The sequence below is a fragment of the Musa acuminata genome, chromosome BXJ2-10, assembly GCF_036884655.1.
Source record: "Musa acuminata AAA Group cultivar baxijiao chromosome BXJ2-10, Cavendish_Baxijiao_AAA, whole genome shotgun sequence".
Classification (NCBI taxonomy): Eukaryota; Viridiplantae; Streptophyta; class Magnoliopsida; order Zingiberales; family Musaceae; genus Musa; species Musa acuminata.
In genome coordinates, this window is record NC_088347.1 from 36,012,282 (window position 1) to 36,024,024 (window position 11,743).

Genomic DNA, 11,743 nt, shown 5'->3' on the forward strand with positions numbered 1-11,743 from the left:
CGATGGAGGGGACTCACCCGAGTGTTGGATCTGAGGCTCTCGAGAGCTGCGCCACCTGCAGTCTTCTCGGTGGATGAGGTGGTTCGTTTTCTTTCATGCAGGTAGGTGATCGTCGTAGGTGAAGTTTCAACTTGTACCTGCTGATCCTATTGGATAATGGCTCTGCTGTATGTCATACGAGCCTGTCCTGTGATGACAGACCAGAGTTCACCGTGCAGTGAGCAAGTTACTACAGTCTTGTTTTAGTTCTTGCTCTAATCTGAACTCATCTTCTCCTGAACAGGATGATGCCGCACAAGATAATTCCCTGAACATTTGTGTGTGACGCATGACACCAGCATGTAATGAGTGCCAATGAAAGAAAGAAAAACCTGCTGGAATTTGATGCTGTCTCAGCACATCATACACATGATATTAAGCCTACAAATGATTCATACGATTACAACGGCGTCATCAAGTAAGCTCATGATCATGGAATATCTGACTATCCATTTGCAGGTCTCAAACCACTAAAATCCTAGAGAGCCAACTACAGATGCAGTAGATGCTGATCCAAATTATCCAACAATGCCTATGCTGATCCTAATCTGGTGTTTAAACAGTGAAGGATCAAGATTCCCGCAATCTTCAAGAGGAAGCTCCTCTGAAACAATGGCGAAGCAGAGGCCGGCCTGCATGCACAAAGGAAGCCTGCTCGGTACGGTTGCAGAGCTCAGAAATCAAACCATTTAGGAAACAGTACTCACTCTGAACTGAGAAACTTGCAGGACCCATAACCTGTCATGACATCAGAATGCAGTGGTCTATTAATCAACAAGTTTGCAGCAGAAAGAAAACTTGGAGAATTTGACGTCGAAGAGTTTACTCGGATCTCTTCTGACGACGGCTGCAGTTCCACCGAAGTAGCACGCGATATCGGAGTTGCCGTTCTGCTGATAGTAGCTGTTGAATACGTAGGAGGCATGGGAGAGGAGTGTGTCCGGGTGGTAGCAGGCGGCGCCGGGCTGGACGAGGGAGCAGTCAGCGCCACCGAGTCCACAGGCCCAATCAAGTGCGTTCTGGAGGTCCAACTGTGAAACCCCCGGACGAGCCACACACCATGTGGTGCCATCGATAAATGTTGTGTTGCCTTCAGGAGGAGAGAAGGTCGGAATGGGGGTGGTGGATTCGGCCTTCTGCTGGAGTCTTGCCCCCGGCGCAGCAACTGTTCATTCCATGGAATCAGACAGGACCAGGCCTGAGGCCAGAGGTTAGAGAAACAGAGAGAGAGAGAGAGAACACCCGATGGCCAATGGATCATCAAGCAACATGATGTCCGTAATGGCATGAAATCGTAAACTACGTTAAGAGAATTAGACTTGTTTTCTCATTGAATGGAAGAATCACAGAAGAACAACATAACAGTAATCAATAATCAATTCGGGTGGCTTGATGATCCTAATCTTATAAATCCATAAAAGAAAAAATTGAATTGGTAAGATTTATCGATGACTCTCACGAAAGGGACGAAGAGCACAGACAAAAAGAATGGTGAATGGAGTCTGAAGCTATAGTCGACCAAACAATATGAAAGACATAGTCCAAACGAAAATATTTAATGGTCTGTCCTTTATAGATAGATGAACCCAAATCCGAACCATAGATACTTGGATCACCTCCCAACAAATCTCATCACACATAAGCAACATGGTAGATGCACCACTGCTAGCTTTGGAGGTTTCTGCTTCTTGTTTGTATGTCGATTTTGAGGGAGAAACAATGGCCATATACGATATCTTCTTCAAGAAAAATGTAGGTTTTATTGTGTCAGGCATGTCAGACAAACTTAGAGATTAATAGATGAACTTGAGCTACATTAGAAACTTGTGATTCACAGATCAACAAGCAGAAAGGTCAGCTGGAAGGAAAGAAAAAACTCAAGAACAGGTATCGCGCATTTGAGACATTGGGGACTCCCCCGAAAGCATTCAAGAAGGTAAGATTAAAGAACAAATGGAAGTAAATAGAAAGAAAAAAACTCAAGAATGCCACGATCCGAACTAAAGAAAAAAGTAAATAGGAGATGAAGAGGCATTACCCATGTAGCATTCCACGATCAGAACCCCATAAATGACCATCCACTCTCCACTCCTCATTGCCAAAAGAACAAGCAGCTTCTCTCTCTCACTCTCTCTGGTAAAGATAACTGGAAACAACACTCAAAAAAGTGTTCAGGAGATGGTACAAGGCTCAGTTGTCAGTGATTTGTAGCTGTCAAACATTAATTCATGGCAGCGGATGACTTAAAACCTCCACATTAATTTGGCAGTGCATGCTTCGACATTGATGTGGCTCGGTCAAGCAGTTCCTCGAGGATGTTACGCGACAAAGTAGAGTTCATAAGATGCTACGGTCCGTCGGTGCCACAGGAACGAGAGGAACGGTTGATGCCTTGCGGATGAAGAAAGCCGCAGTATTCTCTTCGTTCCCTCTGCTTTTGTTTGCTCGCGACCGAGGAGATGGAATCTACGAAGCAAAGGTGAAACCAGGAAGATTAGATGAAACAGGTGGTGCAATGCATTGGCTTTTCTTGTGGATGAAGATAAGAACCGTATTGTTGTTGAGACATCGATAAGGATGTGTAGATGAGCCAACACTTTTTGGCACCATTTGTAATGTACTTTTTCTGATCACAGTACAATTCTGTACTCGGAAGATTTTCTTTCTTTTATGATGCAGTTTGAAGATGGATGGATATATCATGTAAGAGCTTTTCTATACTAAAGCAATTAGAATGACATGCAGTTGAGCTTGGAGATCTTTTGCAGAATTATTGATCTATGCATCTGTGGTCTCTGTTCATGCCTCTTGAGAATATTCGATCATGGATGATCTTTTGTTTCAACTCTGTCAACTGTGACAGACAACAGCTATGTTGATGTTAGCAATGGAGAATCACAGCAATGTTCATGTTAGCAATGGAGAATCATGGAACAGAGAGGGCATTATTTCAAATCACACTTGAAATCTCACTCTCAATTGTTCCACTTACTCCTCCTGTGTATCCATCTATATGCATATTATTTGACTCTCATTGCGCTGCAGTGATGATATCTTCTATTCAACCTTTCTGGTTATTTGTGGTGCATTTCTCTGATTATTTCTCAAGCATACTAATTGGTAGATCATGAGAATTGATATATTCTTAGATTATCATATCAACCACATCACCATTAAGATTTAAGACGAATTAATACCAAATTTCAAATACAAATAATCCAAGAATTCAAATCATCTGATCTGAAAAAGAAAGAAAGAAAGAAAGAAAGAAAGAATTCATTGCATCGGCACAATTTTGGACATAGTGGACGCATGATAGAAACCTCTTCATCTTCGTGTTCCTTGCCCTGTCGTGCTTGGGGAGCACTGTCTCTGCCATGACCACAAAACCAGCAAGCTTTTTTGGCATCTCACTGCTCCCCCCACACACACAGACACACCCAATGATGAACATTTTAGATTCAAACGTCTTTTCCCTCCATATATATTGCTCATGTCCAATCCCAACACTCGATGGGAAACAGTGTTCCTGTCGTCTTTTCATGCAACAAGCTTCTCGTGGATTGGTGTTCTCAGGACAATGTTCTCAAAAATGACAGCCTCGTCGCAGCTCTTCCACTGCATCCAATAAAAATATATGGGAAACTGACATTATGAGATTGCGTTTTATATTTGTTCATGTAATAATGTTCATGAATCTTGTGATGTTTATGGAGGTCTCAACCATCTGACACATCGGGGATGGGATGGGATGGGCTTGACCGCACTCTCCCGTCCATCTGTTGACCCTTTGGCTTTTGGGACGTCGGGAAGTCAGTGCCTTTTTTGACCGCACCCATCAAGTACTCAACGGCGCCAATCTCAATGTTGAATCAACGTCCGGGATCGAGTCCACGTCTCTCATGGTGCGGCCCAAAGGTTTCCGGAAGTTAAGGGATGGTGGATTAGGTATGATGTTGTTTCTTTTGCTTCGCCACCGAAATTATTCCAATCAAGGATTAATACCATCCAAATCGAAGACGAAAAATTAAGAATGATTCAAATCTTAGCGAGCGGGAAAAATTTTTTAGATGAACAAAGATTAATTTTCTTTTCACAAACATTGAGGGCCAATCATTATTATTAATAAACCCTCTCTTCCGACATGGATTTTTGCTGACGTTTTGCTCTGATAGAATCTACCACCGCAATCTATGTACATTTCTTTGGCGGATATCATCAATCCCTGGCCGTCGTATAAGACAGCAAACTAGTGGTTTCCGATGGCGACACGTGATTAGTTTAAAGTGGGTCCCACGCCGATCGACGGTGCAACGGAGAGGCAGAAGGATGGGTAGGGCGCAAGTTGGACTCTCGAAGACGACCAAATCTTGCAGCGGATCTAAGCGGAGTCAAAGCAATGAGCGCAGCGAGTCATGCCGCTCGACGCTCCCGAGGACTTGAATACATCGCCGTCCCATTCCCACGTCTCTCTACATAAACCCTCTTGAGGTTTTGCTCGCAGAGCGCCAGACTCTCTCTCTCTCTCTCTCTCTCTCTCGGAAATGGAGTATGAGAGGATTCACAAAGTTCAGGTACCAGAATAACATTTTGCTTCTGATCTCTTGTTTGTGGCAGATGAATCTATCGCTGCATACTGTAGCACTAAATTTTCCTACAGTTTTATTTGTCTGAAGGCTGTGTCTTTGCTCTGTGCCTTTCTCTGTCTCCGAGTCTTTTGTTCTCTCGCCTACAGTGGTGGACAAGTGTATATATCTCATTAGCGAAAGATTTTGGTGGAAAGGCCTTGTTTTCCTTTTTGTGTATGGCTCATTTGGTACTTCTTGAAGGCTTAATGTGATTTTGATCCGTGCCGCTACTTGTATCCCCTTTTCCCCATCCAAGTCTGATGCATACGGTTCATCTTGAATATTGCCTATGTCTTGATTTGGTTATAAGAGATTTTCCAGATATTTAGGGATTGTAATCAATGTTGCTTTCCACATTTTAATTTGTTTGGTTAAAATGAGTATGACGTGTAGTGGAAAGAAATCTAACGCTGCTTCTATTGGTTGATGAACTTTTGTTTTCAGATGGGAGTAATTTCTCCCAGTAAACTCAGGATAAAACTATTAGGATCTCACGGTGGCAGAAAGAAGGAAGGAGGGAACAGTTCATCCAGAACATCCCCTTCCAAGCTAGAGGAAATGGAGCACTCGAAGCACAGCCTATTAGCTGGAGATCTTGACGAAGAAGGTTAGTAATGGTTAGCATTAGGTAGATGATTTATGTCAACATGCGATTGGGTCGACAGTACAAGGTAAAAAAACGGGGTTCTTGTATGCCTTTTGTTCATAGTTAGCTTGAAAGACTCCAAAGATGCATCTTCCCTGAATGTTGGTGCGAGTTCGGAAGTTCCGAGATTGGAGTTGTCTGTTAAGGAGGTTCTCGGCTATGGACAAGGCGATCAAACTCCGTCTTTCCGAAAGGAGTTTCTCCCCAAAGGGAAAGCTGACATCTGCTGCAACAGAGCTCAGGACACTGTTAAATCTGTTTCTGGCCTGGCTGAGCCAACCAGCAACTTGAGCATGGTACATCCGATGCGATTACCAGACGAAGAAAGCTTCGATTATGACAGTGGACATGACAATGGCAGTGCACGCAGCTTTGAGTTCCATAAAGGCGAGAGACCATCGCAGCAAGCGAGTAGCCCCTTTGTCAGGAATCTTCCATCCAAGTGGAACGATGCAGAGAGATGGATTGTTCATCGACAAATTACGCATGTCAAGTCAAATGTTTCGAAGAAGACTGCTGCACTGAATCTTGGGAGTCTCCAAGTCATTTCCAACCGGGTGGTGTTTGTTCCGGAATCTGCGAGTGCAGACCACAGGCACTCTCTTATGCAGGAACCAGATGCTAAAACGAGTAGTTCCACGAAATCTACCTCACAAAATGTGGCCGACAAGTTCTCTTTTGCTCCGAATTCCTCGCAGTCCAGTTTGGATTCGACTAGCGGGTTGACAGATTTATCTTCAGTTAACAGCACTTATGGTGGTTGTTTTAAGAAAGAGTTTAATCATGCTGTCTCAGAAAAATCTACGGCTAAAGCGACAGGTAAGCCAATGTTCCTCCATATGTTGATAATAAATGCGTATAGAATTTGCTTTGAGCTCAAGTACATTTATAACCATGAAGCTCAGATGCTTAGAAATGCTTATCATGTCCTTGCCATGTTTTTCCTTTTAATCTTGCTTAAAGATTTGGATCATTTGTAGGTTTCACTCATTTAAATAATAATGAGTTATTGGCAAATCGCAGAAATCTAACATTAGATAGTAGCCACACAAACATGAGAAATTTACTCGGATACTGAAGAGTTGTTCGACATATTGATATAAATGCTTATAGAATTTTGTATTCGTGCTCCCCAGATTCATTTTAACCTTAAATTTTGAAATTTTGTAGGTTTCACTCATTTAAATGACAATGAGTTGTTGGCTAATCACACAATTCTAACATTGGATAGTAGCTGCATAAAGTTAAGAATTTGATTGAGATACTAAAGAGTTGTTCTTCTGTTAAATAGCTACCAACAAAATTAGTGCTTATATTATGCAGTCAGCCCGTTAGTGCAGTCGGTTTCGATGAGAGATGTGGGAACAGAGATGACACCTATTCCTAGCCAGGACCCATCGAGGACTGAGACGCCTGTCGGAGCCACGACCCCGGCCCGTACTCCACTTTCTTCAATACCATCGAGTCCCAAAAAAGGAGCACAAGCATCATCTGCTGCAGAAGCAAATACACATGATCAATCAAGAAAGAGTGAGAACTCTGGGAACAGAGAATTATCTGACAAAGAACTGCAACTGAAAACAAGGAGAGAAATAGCTGCCCTTGGCATACAACTCGGTAAGATGAACATCGCTTCCTGGGCCAGTAAAGATGACATGGCACATGCCTCTCCCCCCTTGGACCAGGAAAAGATCAAGAAGACAGAATATGAAGCCCGTGCTGCAGCATGGGAGGAATCTCAAAAATCTGAATATACTGCTAGGTATTCATCTCTTTCCCGCAATTGTATCTATATCAAAAGTTTGATATTTTATACAATATAAAATTAGTTATTACCACAATTATATCTTTAAACAAGATTATTAATAATTTTCGATTAGTATGTAATAGTTATTTTCAATGAATAAGATGGAAGAGGAGGAATAAACTGTTGACTTGATGAATAATATGGAGAGGTCATGCCTTTTAATCATAAGGGAGGAATAATCTTCTTTTGTTTAAATGGTTCTGATTATATATATTGTTCAGCAGTTTCATACATTAACTGCAAACTTCCTTCCATTATGTAACAGTAAGAATTACTGTCTCTAATCAGTCTAATTTTAGCTTTTCAATCAAAAAGTGGTCTTCACCAAAATAAGTCAATTTATGATAGGTTTTGGTTGCCTCAACATATGACACCTTAAGATGACAAAGAGGCTCACCCTCTAAAACAAGGCAGCCTAGTGCATGTTCATGGCTTCTTGCCATGCAGGGTCTAGGATGATTAATACAAACAGCCTTACCCTTGTAGATAGCGAGAGAGGTTGTTTCTTCTAGCTCAATATGATACCTTACTAAATTGTTTTTACACATGGACTTGGTCATGGTTTTCGATACATAAATACTTGGTTACTATTCTTCCATCCAACACATTACTTTTGGATTTTGACTTTCTTGCATCATATCTAAATATTAGTCAGCCAATTGATGAGAATAGAGAGACAAGAGGATATTAGACAGAGCCTACCACATGTGTTATCCACGGCTAAGTTCATCCTCAAAGAATATGCTGAAAGTGAGAAATGACCTAAAATTATAGAGGCATGCATTTTTCTTACACGACAAAAAAAAGGACCTAAATTGTTTATTAACCCATTGTTGACTTTGTTCTCACATCATACTCCCGACCCACCACTGACCCCCCACCTTCCCTTCTTTTTTTTTTCCATGTTCTGTGTTGTTTGTCTTAGTTCTCGGCGTTCTTGAATCACCTGTTAGTAATGTACATGAATGGGCATTTATCTAATTTTACTAGTGCTAATACGGTAGAATTTCTCTCCTGTGGTTAAAAACCCAACATGGTATTACACATTAGAATTCACATCTGTTTATTGCTGACCTGAATACATGAACAAACACATCAAATACCATTACATGTTTGGTGAATGTTGCCAGTATGATGAATTGTTCGTAACAAGTGATCTCTTTCAGGCATAGACGAGAAGAGGCAAAAATACAAGCGTGGGAGAACCATCAGAAAGCAAAATATGAAACTAAACTGAGGAGAGTTGAGGTACTTTTCACTTGCTAATTTTTAATTTGAGACTTTATTTATTCATTTATTGTTGCAAGAGTGGATCATCCCACCTCTTTACACATTTATAAAATGTGAAGAAGACCACAATGAGACATTCAATATGTGAGAAAAAGAAAAGGCAAAACAAAAACATGTTCTAGAAACATCAACTTTCATCTTTCCAGGATCAGACTCTCTCATTCATCATTCTTGACTTTAGCCACCAATCCATCCTGATATATACATTACAAAAATTAATTGTTTCCTAGCAAATCAGAAAGAAGAAAACTATCAGAAAACATGCAATTTCTTTCTTTTTTATAATGCTCACATCAGAGCAGCATTGAGAGTTTCCAGACCTCCATTTCCTCTTCTTTGGTTTATTTTTTTAAAGTTTTTATGCCACTTCTCAATAGACTGAATCCATTGATTCTATAAATCATACTTGGATACTTTCGCAGATGCTTAGCCTTTGTACAGTGAAGAAAATGATGTTTTGTAGTCTCATACAGTCCATAAAAGTCACATCAGATCTCCACTCCACTTTCTCTCGATCAAATCATTCACTTGTTAGTACTCTGTCATTGAACATTGATAATGATACATCCCATTTTGAGAGCCTAGGAAAAAAACTAAATTTCATCCACCATAATCCAGTAATTGGTAACAACGTTTAACACAAAAATTACCACCAATTTTTCATTCATATACTTTTCCGTCCTGCGTGTGTTTGTCTGCACTTCGCTGGTATCTGCCGATTTCTTCATTAAGCACTCTTAAATTAAGGTTTAGGCAAATCTAAATAAGGAAAAAAAGTGAAAATAAGCTACACAAATGGACATGTCCAAACTAAATGTCACTCCAGATATCAGAATTCCTCCATTTTGTATCCTTATCTCATCCAAGAACCAGTCCCTGGACCTTTTGTAAAATGTTTCCTATCAGCAAGAAGCCATATACACTATTTATATGCTCCTGTGGTTCTCAACCGCTGTTTGGACGGTCAAGTCCAATTCGTCTCTCAGATGTAAAACCTCATGATTTCAAAATTGTGTTTTTTATGAATATTTATTGTGGGATTTTGATACTTGTGATTGCCAGTTCCTAAGCATTCACCGCTTCCAGGATTAACCTTGCATTTTGCAACTTCAAACTATGAATTTATTTGAACTTATGTCGTATCTCATTTTTATTTTTCAGGCCCAAGCTGAACTGATGAAAGCCCGAGCACAGGATAAGTTGGTTGAGAAGCTATCATTAACACGCCGGCGAGTAGAGCACAAACAAGCCGTTGCTGAAGCCAAAAGGAATCGACAGGCTGCTATAACAGCTGAACAGGTAGAGCAGATACGGCAAACCGGTCGCGTGTGTACACCGCATATCTGGTGCTGTAGTTGGTTTTTCTGAATTGTATCTCCATAATTTTGGAATGAGTTGAGTTGCGGCTCAGTATAGGATTAATGCAAGGCTCGACCCTTTTTAATGAATATGATGAGACATATTCTACTCATCAACTGCATACTGTCTCAATGGAAGCCATCAGAACTTCTTCTTCCAATGTTAAACATGCATTCCTCATTGTGTGTTGCCTACTTTCCAGTGTGGTGGTAGATTCATATCTTTCTTCCAGAAAAGCTACACTCGAAGGAACTGATCATTGTGATCAATGATTGTAAAACATCCATCTAGACTTTTAAAAATCAATCTGATAAAGTTCATGAAACTTCTCACAATCTGATGAGTAAAATGACCCCTTAAGGAAGTGGTTTTCTTTTTTTTTATTCATCAATATCAATAGAAAATCCAAATTTGTATCAATAATTTGATATTTACAAATATAATGCTATTCATCCAAATATAATTTTATATAATAAAAAGGGAAATCTTTTACTTCAAAAGAGGGATAAAAAAAAGGCAACGTGCCAAAATGATATTGAAAATGGAAGAGGATTTGTCTATGGACATGATGAATAAAAACAATCAAATTATGATAAAATAAATTATAAGTAAAATTAAATATTACTATTGTAAAAAAGTTTGATTATGAATGCGTCTAGTTAGAAAAGTTAAAAAAAAAAAAAAAATGTATATTATTCATGACTCATTTGCAAGTTAACGATGTCTCAAATAATAAATTATCTATCAATCGTATCGTTAAGGAATCTCTTTATTGGATAAATAAAATATTAAATGATTTTTTTGTTATTAGTAATATTAAAATATTAGTAATAGTCTCTTTGGATGAATTTTATTAGTACTAATGTAAATTTAATTTATCTTTGGATAAATTGAAAATTTTACTATTAGCAAATTGATTCTCAAGGATGAATAATAAATCCAAATTCTTATCAATATTTTGGGATTTACAAATATATTCTATCTATCCAACCTGAAAAGGGTACTGATTCCAGTCCAAGTGGCACATTCCAATCATGTAGCTCCACCCATGTTAATCTACAACATCTTAAAACCAAGAACTAGTTTACTTTATTGTTCATCATGTTCTTCCTTGTCACCTTCAATGATGTCATGGTGAGTTTGGTGGCACAAGACCTCAATGGCCATGGGAACAGCAACGTCCTTCCCCCCTTTCCGAGTGCAACAAAATAAATGTCAGAGAGATGGAGTCCACAAATTATGCAAAGGTTAAGCACTCAAAAGTCATCTTTTGTTCTTCTTTCGTTTCACAGCCACACAACAATTTTGTGGGATCAATTTCTTCTACGTCGTCAGATTTAATTTACACGCTTTAGTCGTATAATGTAAAATACTGATTTTTTCAGATCGAGTATATATATATATATATATATATATATATATATATATATATATATATATATTGTCAGGTGGGGATTAAAGCATTTATACACCTAATGATGTGGATCCAAACAAATGAAATGCTGTTCAGGATTACACTCCAACCACCATTCTTCATGTACTGTATATTTAGTAGAGACTGCAATGATGATTTATGTTTTTGGATGAGTACCATCAACTCGATCGCAGCCTCAGCGGAATAATGGGAAGAGAAACACAATCTGTGCAGCCAATAAACAAAGCCGATGATGCATTGCCATGGCACACGGTCAAACGGAGTTCAACAATGTTCCACCAAACTTAAATGCAATCCCAAGTGTCAAATCTTCGTCCCTCCGAGTGGCCACACATCGAACGATTCTTCGTGGCGTCCGACAAGGTTGCTTTCTCTCTCTCTCTCACACACATCGGATGGCCTCTGTCTCCTCACGAAGGTCGTTCTCCTCAATACTTTAATCATATAATTGAAAGCATATGCGAGGAATAAAGAGTAAGATTATAAATTATTATAATATGAATTTTTAATTTTGAAATATATATTATTTTATTATCACT

The 11,743-nt window shown here is 39.4% G+C and overlaps 2 protein-coding genes across 2 annotated transcripts; one reads left to right on the top strand and one right to left on the bottom strand.

Annotated features, from left to right (window-relative positions):
• Positions 1 to 355: 355 nt before the first annotated feature.
• LOC103969481 (glucan endo-1,3-beta-glucosidase 12-like) lies at positions 356 to 2,473 on the bottom strand. Its single transcript, XM_009383017.3, has 4 exons — positions 2,078 to 2,473; positions 866 to 1,204; positions 747 to 777; positions 356 to 671 (listed from the first exon to the last, which is right to left on the bottom strand). The coding sequence occupies exons 1-4, from the start codon at positions 2,133 to 2,135 to the stop codon at positions 572 to 574; spliced, it is 528 nt and encodes a 175-aa protein (XP_009381292.1). The 5' UTR covers positions 2,136 to 2,473; the 3' UTR covers positions 356 to 571.
• Positions 2,474 to 4,550: 2,077 nt separating this feature from the next.
• Positions 4,551 to 9,917, top strand: LOC103969482 (uncharacterized). Its single transcript, XM_065131141.1, has 6 exons — positions 4,551 to 4,613; positions 5,112 to 5,274; positions 5,377 to 6,132; positions 6,637 to 7,075; positions 8,287 to 8,368; positions 9,572 to 9,917. Exons 1-6 carry the CDS (start codon positions 4,584 to 4,586, stop codon positions 9,776 to 9,778), a joined length of 1,677 nt encoding a protein of 558 aa, XP_064987213.1. The 5' UTR covers positions 4,551 to 4,583; the 3' UTR covers positions 9,779 to 9,917.
• Positions 9,918 to 11,743: the final 1,826 nt, after the last annotated feature.

Coding starts and splice junctions, on each gene's coding strand:
- LOC103969482 (XM_065131141.1), top strand. CDS start 4,584: ATGGAGTATGAGAGGATTCACAAAGTTCAG. Junction 5,275..5,376: donor TGGAGATCTTGACGAAGAAG/GTTAGTAATGGT, acceptor TTTTGTTCATAG/TTAGCTTGAAAGACTCCAAA. Junction 7,076..8,286: donor AAATCTGAATATACTGCTAG/GTATTCATCTCT, acceptor GATCTCTTTCAG/GCATAGACGAGAAGAGGCAA.
- LOC103969481 (XM_009383017.3), bottom strand. CDS start 2,135: ATGAGGAGTGGAGAGTGGATGGTCATTTATGGGGTTCTGATCGTGGAA. Junction 778..865: donor CGTCGTCAGAAGAGATCCGA/GTAAACTCTTCG, acceptor ATGTCATGACAG/GTTATGGGTCCTGCAAGTTT. Junction 672..746: donor TGCAAGTTTCTCAGTTCAGA/GTGAGTACTGTT, acceptor TTGTGCATGCAG/GCCGGCCTCTGCTTCGCCAT.